The 15,943-nt window shown below is 36.8% G+C and overlaps 1 protein-coding gene across 1 annotated transcript in view; it reads right to left on the bottom strand.

Moving 5' to 3' along the window:
* Nucleotides 1-3,366: 3,366 nt before the first annotated feature.
* The window catches only part of LOC115236692, an 81,506-nt gene continuing 68,929 nt past the window's right edge, over nt 3,367-15,943 (bottom strand). The window contains 5 exon segments of the mRNA XM_029809298.1: nt 3,367-4,809; nt 4,811-5,359; nt 5,508-5,759; nt 5,850-6,236; nt 6,980-7,217. Coding sequence (XP_029665158.1) covers nt 3,556-4,809; nt 4,811-5,359; nt 5,508-5,759; nt 5,850-6,236; nt 6,980-7,217 — 2,680 coding nt within the window. The 3' untranslated portion in view covers nt 3,367-3,555.

Raw genomic sequence — 15,943 nt, 5'->3', positions numbered from 1 at the left:
AGAGAGAGAGAGGGAGAGAGAGAGAGAGGCGAGAATTAATTATACGATTGAGTCGAATATATTTTATCCCAATAATTAACGACGATAATTGGAATACGAGAAAAATTCTAAGGAGACTAAAGATTCAATTGACGAGTAAAACGATGCCGTACGCTACGGCTCGATTGGCCCAATTCTGTGTTCCGCTTCATTTCACTTATTTATTTCTTATCTATTCTTTTATTACGCAATTGTGGAGGGTATCTACTGGTTAGATACCACGAAAAGCGAAAATCAATATTTCGACGATCTTACAAGTCGAATTTTATTTCGCGACTATATGGAACTTTGAATTTTCATATAAATAGATTTTCTAGTTTATCTCTCGCGAAACTCTCCGAAGACCGTTGAAAATTGATCATCTTTTAATCAAGATTTTGATAGATAGTTAAGAGATAGTAGGTAAGAAACTGCAAACATGACTAGTTTTGGAAGAAAGTATTCATACGCTGGCACTCTTGAAAGTCTGAAAAAAGTTTCTAAAAAAAAATATATATATAACGCTAATAATCGCATTTATTTCATAAAATATGATAAATAGATATCAAACTAATTGTAAGACTCAAGATAATTTAATTTCTTCGCGTTCTATATCGTAAAATCTTCAGTTTAATAGCAATTTTAATTTGATAAAGTTTGACAATAATTTAGAATGTATTAGCTTATATAGTTAAAAAGTTGTAAAATTAGTCATATGAATACCTTTCTTCAACATTAGTCTTGAACATTAGTAACAATCAGGCACAAAGAGTGAGCGATACGAAAAGAAAAAAGTGCATTTGATTTTCTCTAAGATGTGTCAAGTCTTAAGAATATTCTGCTTTGGTCGTGATACAAGTTTTCTAATAAACGCTTGATCCGTTCGAAGTTTAATCTATGCGCTTCGGTAAAGAACGTATAGCAATTTGATCATTTTTTCGTTAATGTTATCAATTATAGAGTTTGCAATTATTCTAGAATTCGTTATAAGCGTAAAATCTGATTAAGATCAAAATCTCTAAATACGATAGATTTGTATGATTAATTATAGTGGTCCTGACTCGAGAAGAGAATCAAAATCAAATGCCTTCTTTCATTCACATCGAGGAGAGAACTTGATTATTTATCATTATTATTATAATATGCGTTGCTCTCTATACATACACTGGTACAACTCCTTCATCCGCATATATATGCGCTTTTCTATTCGTTCCATCTTTTTGTCCTTAATATTTTTTCTTTCCTTTTTTCAACAATAACTTTCTTTCAGGAAAACGAGTATACTAATTCAAGTCTCAATTTCAAGGAAAGTTTTTCTCACACAGGAGGTTTATATATTCTACTTGAAAGATAATTATTCTATTCTATATATACATTTTATCATTCGACTTCACGTCTCGACAGCAGAAATTTACCGAATAAAAAAATCATGAAATTAACGCAATTTTTTATCTTTTCTTTTATTTGTTAAAATTATATATTTTAGACAACTTTACGCGTGGACTTAATTTTTTCATTCGTATCGTCACACATGCACATCAAGTTCCACTTGATTTAATCGACAATTATTGATTCTACGACACGAAAAGAGAGAGAGATAAAAATTCGTTAGTCAAATATTCAGTCAAGTAAATGTCGCTCGTTCACACACATGTCGAGGGTTTTCTTCGCAGAGACTGTTGCCCAAATTAAGATCAGCCTAAAATCAACTTTTAATTGGTCTAAAAACAATAATGTAAGACTAGAATTCAACACGTGCGATTTTTTTAATTGCCATATATACGCAATTGTGTGTATATGATAAAATACAAAAATATAAATATCTAAAAAAATGTAGAGCAGAAAGTCTCTCTCTCGTACAAAAATAATTGTACCTACGCGTGTTTATGCATGCGTGTATTTATGTATATCAATAAGCCACTAAATTATCTGAATTTTTAAACAATAACAGGGTAGATAGAGTCCAATATAGATATATAATCGAAAAAAGACCGATCGATTATATTCCTGTTATCAGTTTTATGTACTTTTTTGGGATACGATGTTAAAAAAATACTAAAATCATTTTATTGAGCTATTCAAGAAACTTTAAACAGATCTCTTCTCCTCAATCAAATCAATCAAGTTTAATAAATCGTTTTCCAAATTGAATAATGTTTTAATAACACGATTAGAGAGACAAAAAATGATTCGCTAAACAATTTTTCTAGTGCTTTCCGAGTTATGGAGAAATCAATGAGAAACACACTTAATAAATCTAATAAATCTCCTCCATTTTTTTTATTTCGCCATGGCAACTACTGATATAAAATGACAATTTTCTCGGAAAGTGAAAATAATCTGAAAATATTCTAGGATTCTCAAGAATATCCCAGAATAATTCGAGAATAATGTACAAGTGTCGAATAATGTGTCGAGAAATATTTTGAGAAAAAAGTAAGTTTTTCTTTTAAAAGTAGCTTTCTTAGAAAATAATATCTCTAAAAACTTTTGAGGGCGTTGGTTTAAAAAATAAGATTATTCATAGAATATTTTAAAAATGGTCTGACAAGATTTTCTTACCTCACATCCTTGATACAGTCCCCGAAACTTAATCGCACATCGATACACGAGCCACGCTTACATATCTATTTGTGTTTGTCTCTTCTACTTAAAATTATCCACTTGCTCCTAGTGGAGATGCGTTATATTCTTATGTCTTTGTATACACTGCGTATATTTATATATGTATGTATGTATGCATAGTAACGAACAACATTAATGATCACTTGTTAGGCTACTCTTTAATTAGACAATAAATAAAATAGTCTATGTATACAGCATATATATATACACATCCTCGTTTTCCACAGACCGTAAGTGTCCCTCGCAAATAAAATATTTCGACTCTCGCGACTTCGCATCGTTATGACATAAAACAGTCAAAGTTGATGGCATAAAATCATGGTCCGTATGAGGATCCCTCCGCAAGAAAAATTCAATTAAAAAGAATTCAATTTAATCGGAAATTATATATTAGATATGTAACATTTTGTTTCTTATTTTTCGATAAATGGCTTACTCGAGCAAATATTACGTTTGTTCGAAATTGACTGCTTTTAATTATACGGGGATAGATTTTATTCTCCTATATACGCGTGCATTTTGCGATGTGACATTAATTATCACAAATTAATCGCAAGAATTCATTCTACTTTTTATGTCGCGACATATATTTAATAAATATCACCGATGCATTTAATCGGAGTTTTATGTCTGCACATTGTAGCTATTAATCGGTACCGATAATTAATATCTCGATGAGAAACATGATGATACCTGTTAAAAAATTAAACCTCTTCAAAATTTTTCTTGACAATTATTTTACTAATTTCCCTTGTATTACAATGCGACAGACATTCCTGGATATTTCTGAGCCTAAACTAGGCTCAAACTTTTTCCATTGGAGTCCTAACTGTTGCAGCAGAACAGGTTTTCGGGCCACCAACCGCGAAGCCCGAGCTTCTTCTCAGAGGGATCCTCGACCACCAGGACGTATTACATGATCTCTTCTCTGCTGGGCGACCTCGGTGGATGCGGCGACAGCGGCGTTTCATTCGGGTGCCTCTTTGGCCGAAAACTGGCCGTCAACGAAGATATCCAGCCGCTTTGCTAACCGTGATCGTGCAGAGAATCGCTGTTGCTGTTGCTTCGAGTACTGTCAATGCTCATACCGGATTTGAATCGCGAGAATAGACCGGGCGATGATTTTTTGGTCGTGGCGCGCGACGCGAACACAGTGGAATGCTTCTTTCGTGATTTAAACACCTCCTTGCAGAGCATCGAATCCAGACTACCGGTGTGCGGACGTTCCTCCGCCTTGGAATTCAGCGAACCCAGTATGACCGCTTCCGCCTGCTTTGCCATCTTAGAAATGTCTTCCATACTGGCTGAGCTTCTCCTAATCTCCACCTTGCCGAGATCTTCTTCAATGTCGCATGAGGTATCATCGGGATTGACTATGATTTCAGGCTGCTGCTGTTTCTTCAGACGTACATCGATCTCTTGAAACTCGATATCCAGACCCTGTCGAGATCTTTTCACTTCCTTCATACTCTGTGACTTGCCCTCGGGATTCGATAAGTTTCTGCGGTGCTTGGAAAACGAGCCAGCTGCCGGCAAAGCCTCCAAAGAAGTGGACAATCTCTTTTCTTTAGTGAACACCGTCCGCCAGCTTTTGTTCTTGCTGTCTGTGAATTTGCGAATCTTGGGCAGAGTCATCGCTCGTTTGTCAACCGACGATGACTCCACCACAGTTCCAATAGCTTTGCTGTTGTCCTTAATCGAAGACTTAACAAGGTTGCAGCGCTTACAGATGAACAAAGAATTGTTATGCCTCCCCGAAGTCGCGGCGGAACCGCTGCTCACCGAGTTGCTCTTAGTGAGCATCTTGGACGCGTGCTTTGGTTTTGGACTGGGCGAATCCTTAGAGTCAAAACTGCTGCTCAGACGATCCGTAAAGTTTCTCAGCCGTGAGAATAAAGACTTGTGATTATTCGACCCAGTTCTGTCGTCGCAGCAACATCGCAGATTGATTGATTCTCGACTGCCGTGTGCATCCTTACGACTAGATCGGATTTCATGAATATTTTCTATGACCGTGCCGGCCTTCTTCACGTTGTTCCTCGGTTGCGAGTGGGCCTCTGCCACGACGATATTACCGTTTCCCTCTGGCGCTCTGTCTTCAATTTTAGCGACTAGAAATGTTGTCGCCTCCTTCTCAATTTCCTCGAGAATACGCGTGCCTTCGGCGGGATCTCGCGCTGACCGGCAAACTGAGATCGCTACCGAGATTTTCGCATCTGCTGCTGCGTCTCCTCTCGCGCTCGTGTTTCCGAACGGCCTTGATCAGATCCTGATTATGATAATCTAACGAGGATTTCTCCCGGCTGCCCTTGCGGCTGCTGGGGCAACTCTTCCGGCCGGTAGTCGGGCCGGCCAGTGTGCCTTCGGTGGAAATCTTGAACTTGAGCGTCTTCTCGCTGATCTCTACTTCCGTGGCGGTCTCCGGATCAGAGCTCTCGACATTTTCCATCTCCTCCATCGTCAAGTTCTCCGTAATATCGTTGTCGGTGGAGCGCGAGTGCGAGTGGATTGTCGTGGCGGATCGCTTTGAACGCATGCTGTGCGACGACGTGGATTTGGGACGAGCTGACGAGCTGCCAACGCCGCTCGGCGCATTGGATATACCTGATTCTCCGACATCTATGACACTTTTCCGATGATGACGTTCCAGCCTCGTTGCCTCGTTCAGTCTGCGATAGTACTCCAGAGCTTCCCTGACGGGTTGAACTATGAGATTCTGGAAAGCAAGGTTTCGTGTATATAAAGATCTGTTCATGCAAAAAACCGATATTAATTTTCGAAGGTTTTATACAAGAATGGTTGCCGATCCATTTCATTGCAAGCACGAATAAATTAATCCACGTACAAAAGAGAACAGGAAATACCTGTAGCTCGGGAAGAAGTTCGCCGAGGGCTTCGAAGAGGGGGAGAAGAACTAGGCCGATGAAGCTAACCTGGGACGATGGTTTGGTCACCTTGTCGCGATCCATGAATGGCGTGACCGGAAGACCCTCGAGTTTCTCCGCGTCACTCTGCTTGAAGAACTCTTGAAGTAACTTGTCCAGCCATGGTTCCGCGACTTCCATCGGGCGCGCCTCATTACTTATGTCGGCTACCTTGATAAGGATCATGGATAGCTGCAAAATACGTAATTGTATTGATTATTTAATGTTTCATTCGATTAAATTAACAACTAACCTACTAACTCCATTAGTCGGCGTATTTACCAGATTTATATGTGCTCTGTTGGTATAATCGAATTCAGGAATGATATCGATGAACTGGCCGAGGATCTCGTTGTGCCGGGCCATGTCGGTCGCTAGGATGCATCGTATAATGCCCTCGCGCACTATTCTATAGGTAAGATTGTCCAAGGACGCGAGGATGTTGCACTCGGGTGCCTCCAGGACCCGGAACGCCACGGAACAGTGATGATTCTCCAAAGGCGAGATATCGTTGTAACGCAGTGCTAGTTCAGTCCGCGCGTTTATCTGATAGATATTGTTGTAGCCCGGATGATCGAGATCGTGACAGATGCAGGAGACGATCAATATGAGAACCTCGAGGTCGCCGATTTTCGACGGAAGATCCACCGCCCAGGCTATCGCGTACATCTGGACACAATCAATTAACGCTGAATCGATATGGCTCTTTTTCGATCTACAGCTAAAAAAATATTTTGCCATGCATGCGTATTTCGATCAATCATAAAAAGAAAAATTTAATTTACAATATTGTTGATTTTCGTCACGTTTAAATCCATGTCATTATACAGAGTGATCCCACAAGAAACACAAATATACTTTGTTATTTAATTATGTTAATTAAAACACAACCATTGCTACGGCTAATTAAATTAAAATATATTTTCTGAAGACGCAAAAACTGCGAAAGTAACTTGTATGTATTCGTCATTGTAAACACTGTCTACAATTTAACAGAGTACTATATATCTAATGAAAAAAAAAATTGTTGACGTTTTACACTCCAAGGTTGACTACATATCTCTACAAAAATATTGCGATGTGTAATTCTTTCAGAGTGTAATACAAATAAGATTTCTTATAATACACCAAGATATTGAGAGCTCGTACCTCGATAATAATCGATAACTGAAATTCGATTTATGTTGATATATACTTATCTCACTTGAAAAAAAGAAAGAAAAAGGACAGAGTTCTAAAATCTTTTTCAGCGAACAAAATATTCTCGTTTCCTTCCTATAATTACAATAGTATTCTCATCGGCGGATATTAAAATAGGTTACTACTAATACGTTGCACTATTGGTTCTCTCCGTTCGTCTCTTCTCGAAGGATCACATAAAAGTTCGAATAATAGAAAAACGAGATACTTACCATTTGTGCCACGCAGAAGCAATGCCTGAAATTATGAAACGGCACCTCGTTGTAATTATTGTAGACCTCGTAAAGAAAGTTCCTCAGAATTGGCAAGGGAATGTTGAACTTTTCAGGCAGGTCAAGATCGACGAACATGGTCTGCAGCATCAGTAGCAGCTCTTCATCTTCCCATTGTCGCGCGTCGAAGGCTGGCGAGCGTAACCATTCGCGGACACTCGACGAGATTGTTACGTCGCTGAAAACAATATAAAGCGATATTTATAATTCCTTTCCTCTGCAGATCGGTACTTTTGATATTTGTAACGGTGTCAAGCTTTCTAGCATAATTAATTTAGTAATGAATTAAAACATGCGCGCAGCATAGACTGTAATAAAATAATTAAACGTTCTATCGTCAAATGGAATCATTTTGGAAAAGTAACACTGGTAGAAAAAGATCTCAATAACTCTATCCACTGACGATTATTAAATGTGAAAGAAAAAGCGCTCGCTATTTTTTACTAATTTTATAACATCTATTAATTTTTTGTTATCATTTGAAAAATTTTTGCGTCGTCAACAGAACTGTTCTTTATCTCGCTTGACCGCATATTCGAAGAAATGCTTCAAGTTAAATCAATTAAAGTAAAGATAAGAGATAAGTCGTTAAATATCTCTTTATCTTTTTTATTCGAAAAAGAAGAAAAAAGGTAGAGATTCTAAAATCTTCTTTAGCACAAAATATACTCGTTTCCTCCTTACAGTTAAAAGGTTGTGCTAAAGTTGATCTATTTGACGCAAAGGCAAGTATTCGAGTGTTAATTATAGCGCGAAACTTTACCCTGGCGTCGACAATTGGCGCGCAGGGATTAATCAGATTAATACGTCAGTTTGATGGAGTGCCTCGGCCAGTGGCTCTTCGATACTTTGACAGATAATGGGTTATCTGCTCGCATTCGACTAAATCAACATCGGCCTGACCTACGTCGGGATGATCAGGATTGTATCGGACGCGGGTATCGATTTGCTGCCATCGCGGCGGTACGTATTGTGTCAGTACATATCGTCATTCGTGATTACGTATTTAGCGAAGTGCATGATTACACAATTTTATACTTCAAGTCATAATTTCAGCGATAATATAATCGGCTCGTTGTACAAACTCATTAAATTCACCCGAGATCGGACCGCTTGCAATCCAAATAGCACGTGCGATGGCGATATAAATGTATAATTACATATATACTACATGTTTTCGAATAATATATAATATTTAGATAATTATATATTTATATCTCGCGCCTGACGAGTATCGTTGGATTATAATATTGATTAAAATTATCAATCAAATTATTTTAATGGTTGTAATGTAAAATGACTTCAAACAGAACATTTATATTAGATATGTAAAAATATAAAAATTCATCGATTTTGTCCAATATCCCGCCAATAAGCTCCTTTTTCCTGATTTTTATGTGAACGAAACACTGAAGAACAAACAGAACAAATAGCGAGCTTTTTTTATCAAAGTAAAGATAAAAATAACATTATTAAAATAATATTCGAATCGAAATTCATTATGTTAAAATAAAGTTTGTAATAGAAACTACACTATCGGTCATAAAAATATTGCATCACTTGCAAAAACAAGAAAGTCGTTACTTTAACGAACAAAAACAAATATAAATATTATAATTAACTAAAGATATCCATTTACCAAATTATATTTCATTACTGTTATTTTATGCTTTGATAATTTTATGAACATGAGCGAAACAGCTCATGGGGAAAAAGATAAAAAATCATTTACTTGTTTTACTTGCGTTTTGTGTATTTTTTAGGGATGATGCGATACTTTTCACCGGTACTGTAGAAGATGTCCCATAAGAGCATCTTGCGCGTTTTTTTCGAGCGTGCGGAAGATCTTTACCGGGGGACGAGAACGTTTATTTATTGACGACCGTTAATTGACAATCCACGTTTAACCGGTATATCGAATCGCGGTAACGCGCGCTTTGTGACGCGCCCATCATTATAAGCGCCTTAAGCGCGCGACTAAAGGCCCTTATTACCTAGATAACGGTAGCTTAATAGCGTTTTGCGGTAACGCGACAGAGGTCGAATAACCGCCGCCGAAGGGGACGATAAATAAAATGATGAACGGAAGCGAGCGAAACTCTCGCGAATGAATAGAGGTGTTGTGTGCTACTACGGAAATTTTCTTAAGTCAGTTATCTTTGCTTGACTTTTTCATTCGCACCTTCGTTGACGATTCTCTTCTTCGACGTATAAAGTAGCTTATCCGAAGAAAATTCTTATGTCAAACGTACTTTCAATTAAAATATCTCTAGAATTGGAACCGTAATCTGATAGCACCATTTCTGATATAATCTTGACGTAAGCTGTTGATTGTGACTATAATTCGAAATAAATGATGCACTCATTCGCGAGATCTCGAGATCCAGTGCTTTATAGATTTTATTTCGTCTCACGTGCAAAGCGATGTTGTTTCTCAAGGCGTAATTGCATCGCGCTTTAAATTTTTCTCGCCGATATATAATTCAATTATCGTCATCATTTTAGGATTAAAAAAGCGGAGTAAAATATACAAATCTCCGAAAATTCAAGTAACGCAAGAAACACAGAAAACACAATTGCTATATAGAGCGTAGAATAATACATAAACCGCCGTATCGGATAATTAAGGTAATGGAAAACTGTTATGTGTCAATTAGTTTATTATTTATCACATTTTTTAATCAATTGATTAATAAATCATATTTATTATTCAATCAATTTATTAATAATCAGAAATGGAGAGAAATAGATTATTTGGCATGGAATTATTTTATAAAGCGTTCAATATTTTAATATAAAATTTCGGAGCAACAATAAATCAGTTGATATACACGATCTTTTGACATTTTTTATGCATATTGTAGTATTCGCGCGGCAAAACTCGAGTCGGCAGATAATGGCACGATACTGTTCTTAGAACCGTGACCATTCTCTACAAACAATTAGCGATTATCAGCCTGATTATGATTAATCAACTTTTGGCATGGAATTATTTTATAAAGCGTTCAATATTTTAATATAAAATTTCGGAGCAACAATAAATCAGTTGATATACACGATCTTTTGACATTTTTTATACATATTGTAGTATTCGCGCGGCAAAACTCGAGTCGGTAGATAATGGCACGATACTGTTCTAGAACCGTGACCATTCTCTACAAACAATTAGCGATTATCAGCCTGATTATGATTAATCAACTTTCCGATTAAAAAAAGTTGCATGGTCCAAATCGGTTAGAGTTTGGTCGATTGATCGATAAAGACAGTTGAGATCATAATCGTTTAGTTCCCTTCTCTTGTCCAGTCAATCTCATATCATGTTACCGATAGTGTAGTTGACTTATATTCTGTCATATATGTATCGTGTTGACGAGTTGATTAGAACGACTTAACCCGATTTTCGCGCGCGATAAAAGGTTGACCCTCCATTTCCTAGATTGTTTAGATTGTTAGCATCGGAAATGGGTATCCTTCTCTCTTATCGCGTCTAGCAAACGCATCTATCATCTAGCATCCGTTATAATATCGCATGTGACGTAACAAAAAACTTCACTTATATTCGACGTATATATTTTCATGCAGGATAAGTATAGTAATCACAGTATAATGATTACCTGAGTGATTTTTCCAAGTAAAAAAGAAAGCTATAAAAGAGTTTATAGAACACTATAACGGATGCATCGGAAATCGCGGCATATATCTGACCAGGAAGAGACGATTCTTGTTGATTAAACATGCAGAAGAGATTTTCCCACGCAAGACTTCACTTTCTTCCCGTCCAAGAGACAATTTCGAAACCCAATGGTCTGACTGTCTCCAATACATTTTGAAAAAAAAAAATAGAAAATTGTGACGTAAAAAAGCGCGGAAAAGAGAAAGCGATTATGGTTTCTTGCAGCCTCACTTCAAGCGATGCGGAAACCTTGCCCGGAAGCAACAGTTTTCGACTCCTCCCTGCTATCGCGGGGCCCTAATCGTTCGGAAGGTAGAGTCGTCGGTAAATTACGGTAAACGACAGTCTGACTTAATGTACTGTGTCGAATCGCCGCGGGTGTAACTCCTCTGGGAAGATACAGAAACGCGTCTCGCTGCGAATGCCGTTTAAACTGTGCGCGATTTGCATAACGATGCAATCTTGTACGGAAGTAGAAACAATCGGAGGAAAGCTTTCTAACGTTCGTTCCATTCCACTGATTTTGTTCGCATGCATGCGAGATTTTTTATAAAAAAAATAATTTCGTGAATTAAGGATAGTAATGCACAAAATTATGCCATTTTTATTAAATAATATTACCAATAGACAATTAAATAATAGTTAAGCACAATTGAAAAAAAAAATATCAATTTTGAAAATAAAAAATAATTTAATTCATAAGAATACCACATGTGTATATTTTATTAATTTATATATAATTTCGCCCATCCTCGAAATAAAAGCTATCGACCTTACAGTAGGATAATGTAGAGGACATAGGGAACACACATAACACCCCTTAGGGTACTCGGAATATTACGGTCAGACTCTCATTCGAATGCATCTACATAAGAATATGGTACTTCGAGGCGAAATAGAATTAGACCACTTAAGCCACCGAACTTCTTGACGCGAGAGATCCCCGAAAGATTTCCGGGATTACCTCCCGAGGTCTCCTCTCGAAGCCCGATTTGTTGATCTTTTCTCTGGAGAAAAATTTTCTCCCGCGAGAGCGGCGATAAATCACAGGAGTCTAATACAAAAGTTTAACGCCGTATCATCGAGACGCGAAAGTTTCTGGACCAAAGTTTACAACACGTGACATCATATGACATTTAACTGCATTGTCCGCTCGATTCGCGCCCGTCATCAACGTTATTACATTTATTTTGACACTGATTACGTCGGACATCCTAGTCGGCCGATAAACGGATTACGCGCCACATACGCGGATTAATCTCGCGATCATGTAACTGCTCCTGAAGCGTGAGATTTTTAAAATATATCCTCCCCCTACCTCGAGCCATAAGTTTATCGCTTCACGCTTGCGTCACGCGCCCTATGAATATAAAGGAGAAAATTACACACGGACAAAAGGCATACATGTATAAAGGCATAAAATATGCGCGATGCATATGCAGAGAAGCACCCCATTCAAGCCATGTAATTGTTCCGTTTAACATTTTTCATTAAAAATCATTTATTTCTCTCGCACTTTACTCGCGTACATTTCATCTCCCATGTCGCGCATAGAAAATGTTCAAATAAAAATGATCATACAATCAGGAAACGGAAAACTTTTTCATGATTGAAAGAATTTAAAAGAAAGAGAGAGAGAGAGAGAGAGAGAAATGTACGTGAATGAAGGATTTTAAATTTATAATTTGTTGTCTGGTCATCCTTTTATAAGCGGTGGCTAAAGTTAAGAAACAATTTTCAAAGTCATCAAGTTAAAACTGGAGAAACAAACAACAAAGTATAATTTTCCTAAATATAAAAAGCTTTCAAACAGAAAACTGTACAGAGAAATGCTGAAAGTTGTTACTAAAGATATTACAAAGATCTTTCTGATTTCTTCGCACGATACGCGTCTTGAAACGGTGCGACGTACTCCATAAACCTCTCTGACATAAAGAACGTTCGCGAGAGTGAAAAGTTGAAGTTCTTCGGGGTCTCTCTTTATAGCACTCAAAGCTTGCCCCATATTAATGCATGGAAACACGCGCGCGCGTTAAGGAGCTTTAAAAAATGCACATATCTACAGTCTTATTCGTTCACGTACTTATACTTCCTCAGCACCATATAAAAAACTCCAGATTTTACGTAATGAAATAATTTTAATACAACGATTCAATGTCCCCTTAGAAAACTTTTTAAGAGGATAAAACGCAATCAGCTGTTTCATCCAGTCGCAAATATGAAAATTTTGAAAAGCTTCATCGCAGTTAAATGTCAACGGTACATCCGATGGTCGACTTATTCTTATTTTATAATTTTTTCTCTTTTCTTTCTCCTCTTCCTCATTTTTATGCTTAAATTTAACTTCCAAACTGAATTCTTTTAACGAGAAATTAAACGAAAGAGTATTAAACTTTTTCGATTATATATATATAATCTGATTTCGTGGAAAGTTTCATTTTTTTATCTGCAAATCATCAATTTTTAAAATTAACATTTTGATAAACATTAATAAACAATTATCGCCGCAACATCTTACACCTCTTTGCGAATCTTTAATTTCGCTCTGCACGATTTGAAGACAAGAGAGTGTGAGTTTCACAGAACGATGCTGACTCCATCAAATGACGCCGAACGTTTTCATACCAAGGTATCTCTGCAAGATCAATCCGCGATCTTGCAACGCAAAAGGTCGAATCTTACCGAGTCGGTTAGTCGTCACGTAAATACATTCGTATTTAATTGCGTTTGCAAACGCACCCTCGAGCGAGTCAGACGTTGCCGAGACGAGACATTTTGACGGACAGACGAGCGACGTAAAGGACAACTCTCGACAGCATGTTACTTCTGCTTACGTGCAAGAAGCCTGACGTCATGACAAGAAAGATTGAAGTGTCATCTTTGATCTTCGCTTTACTGACGGGCCAATTTTCTCTCCCCCCGCTGGGCGGATCAAAAACCCAAATTTTCATTACGAACCGTCAATGTACTTTTGTACGTTTATATTGCTGAAAAGCAATATCACCACAAATCACAAAATATTTGCAATACAATTCGCGTGGGTTGGTTAATCAGATTGTTGCTCTTCCGGTTTCGCGAACGCGATCTATCAATTAATATGTATGGTGGATCAACTCCATATGAGTGTTATCAGAAATTGTTATTGTAATATTATGAGTACAACTGCACAATAACTTGATTATTCATGCGTGTAACACAGAATAATATCAGCAATTTAACGCTTTTCACAGAAATAAGCTTTCATTTGGCTCGTAATAGATTTTAAGATATTTAATAGAAAACAATTAAAATTATTGAATAATTAAATTTTACATATTGCTGCCATAATAATATTTGAATCACATACAATTCAAAATTAATCACAAGTTGAAAAAGCGCTTCTCACGAAAGAAAACGAATGAGATAATTATCAATAAATCATATAAAATCTCGACAGAATAATTTATAAAATAAATTAATTCTTCTGTAATAGAATAAACACGTTAGAAGCGACATTACATCTTACATTATTCACGATTTGCAAACGCAATCGCATGTTACAATCTCGAGTGAAATTGTTAATTAATTGTCTACGCGCTTATAGGTTTAGCTCCTTCTTGGACGGTTTGACGTTCGTTTAATTAGACACCGTGGATTGTCTGCAAGTAAGCATTCAGGCGCAGAGAAGTCAAGAAGTTCGATTGCTAAATTTTTGCATCGCCGTCGTCGTTCGCGAAATATCATTCGAATGTTCACCGCTTACGATTGCGAGTTAAGAATTGCCGGATATATACCGAGAATTAATAATCTCGTTACATACATCGCGAATCGCAATGAATATACGCGATATGTTCGCGATAAATACTTAATTGCAAATTACGCGATGAACGGAACGTAAAGTGTAAAATTTTAATGCGACATCCAGGAATTTGAAACGAAAGAGAGATGAATTATAAAGTAAACTGATGACATAGTCGCGAGATACAAATAAACAGATGAAATCACTCGAGCAGACTGTCGTTCGATTAAAATCGCTCGACCCGAATCCTCGCGCACACACAGTCGTCCCAAAATCGACATGTTATTTTTGCTGCGCGAACTGAGCTCTCATATCTTCGAATAAGCAGACACGTTGCAATCGAGTGTAAAATCGTAATTAAATAGAAAACCGAGCACGAATGTTCGCAATAATATTCCCGCTCGAAGAAGGTTACTGAAATTATCTCTGTTATTCCCTTTCAACGCTATATTAATATCATAAATTATCGTTAAATATTATACAAATTGTATAATAATTAATTATATTTTAGCCATAAAAATGAAAAAAAGAGATAAACATTAATCCAGATAAAAAATGTTAGAAGTATTACTCGTAAAATATTAATTTTTAATTCATAAAATTGACTATTTTATTTCTTCTTATATATTTTATATATAATATTATTTCATATAGAATTTTAATAAACATCAAAATTAATCATTCCTATCTCACACACATTAATTAAGAAAAAACACATTCTTATTTCCTATTTCAAATATTTTTTTTGCCATCTCTAATAATAACAAATCGAACCGTTTACTCTTTTTTCCTCTTTTATTCGTCTTTTAAACAAAATGCGCATAAATCTTGCATTTTAATATTTAATGGTTTCGACAATCGCGGGATCGCGTATTTCATAAATCAGAAAAGAGGATGTGTAAAAAGATAGTGGTTGTGCAAGTTAGATAACAATCGCATTCTGTGGCATTCAAATAATGTCGATTACGCGCGTATATTCCCTATTTTAAGACCCGAGAAGCTCTGCCGCCTTGCGTCTCTTTCCACAGTCATGTGCCTACATTCCCCAATGATTCGTGAAAAATACACCGGAAAAGCTTCCTGTCTGCTTCCGTAATATGACGCAGGCCACTTCCTGTTCATCTTGTTTTCATTCACGGAATACCTCGGACGCATGTGAAATCAGACGCTATTCTTTCAACTTCTCGATGTTGCAAAGGGGTGCGATAAAGCGCGCACGAGCGATTAATCAAAATAAGAAATATATGTTTTTTATATATATTTTTATTATTAAGATTTATAGAATATAATAAGAATACAGTTCCGCGGAATTCTACGATTTGCAACACTTGTGAGAATTTATTTTCTTCGCTCTAACACTCTCACGAATACTTGTACGTTGATAAAAGGGTAGAATACAAAAAAAAACGTCATCGTACGAAAAAATACAGCATGCCGTAATTAGTTTTTTTTT

This window comes from Formica exsecta, unplaced genomic scaffold, assembly GCF_003651465.1.
Source record: "Formica exsecta isolate Colony F162 unplaced genomic scaffold, ASM365146v1 scaffold26, whole genome shotgun sequence".
NCBI lineage: Eukaryota > Metazoa > Arthropoda > Insecta > Hymenoptera > Formicidae > Formica > Formica exsecta.
This window is presented reverse-complemented; position numbering and strand designations above follow the sequence as displayed.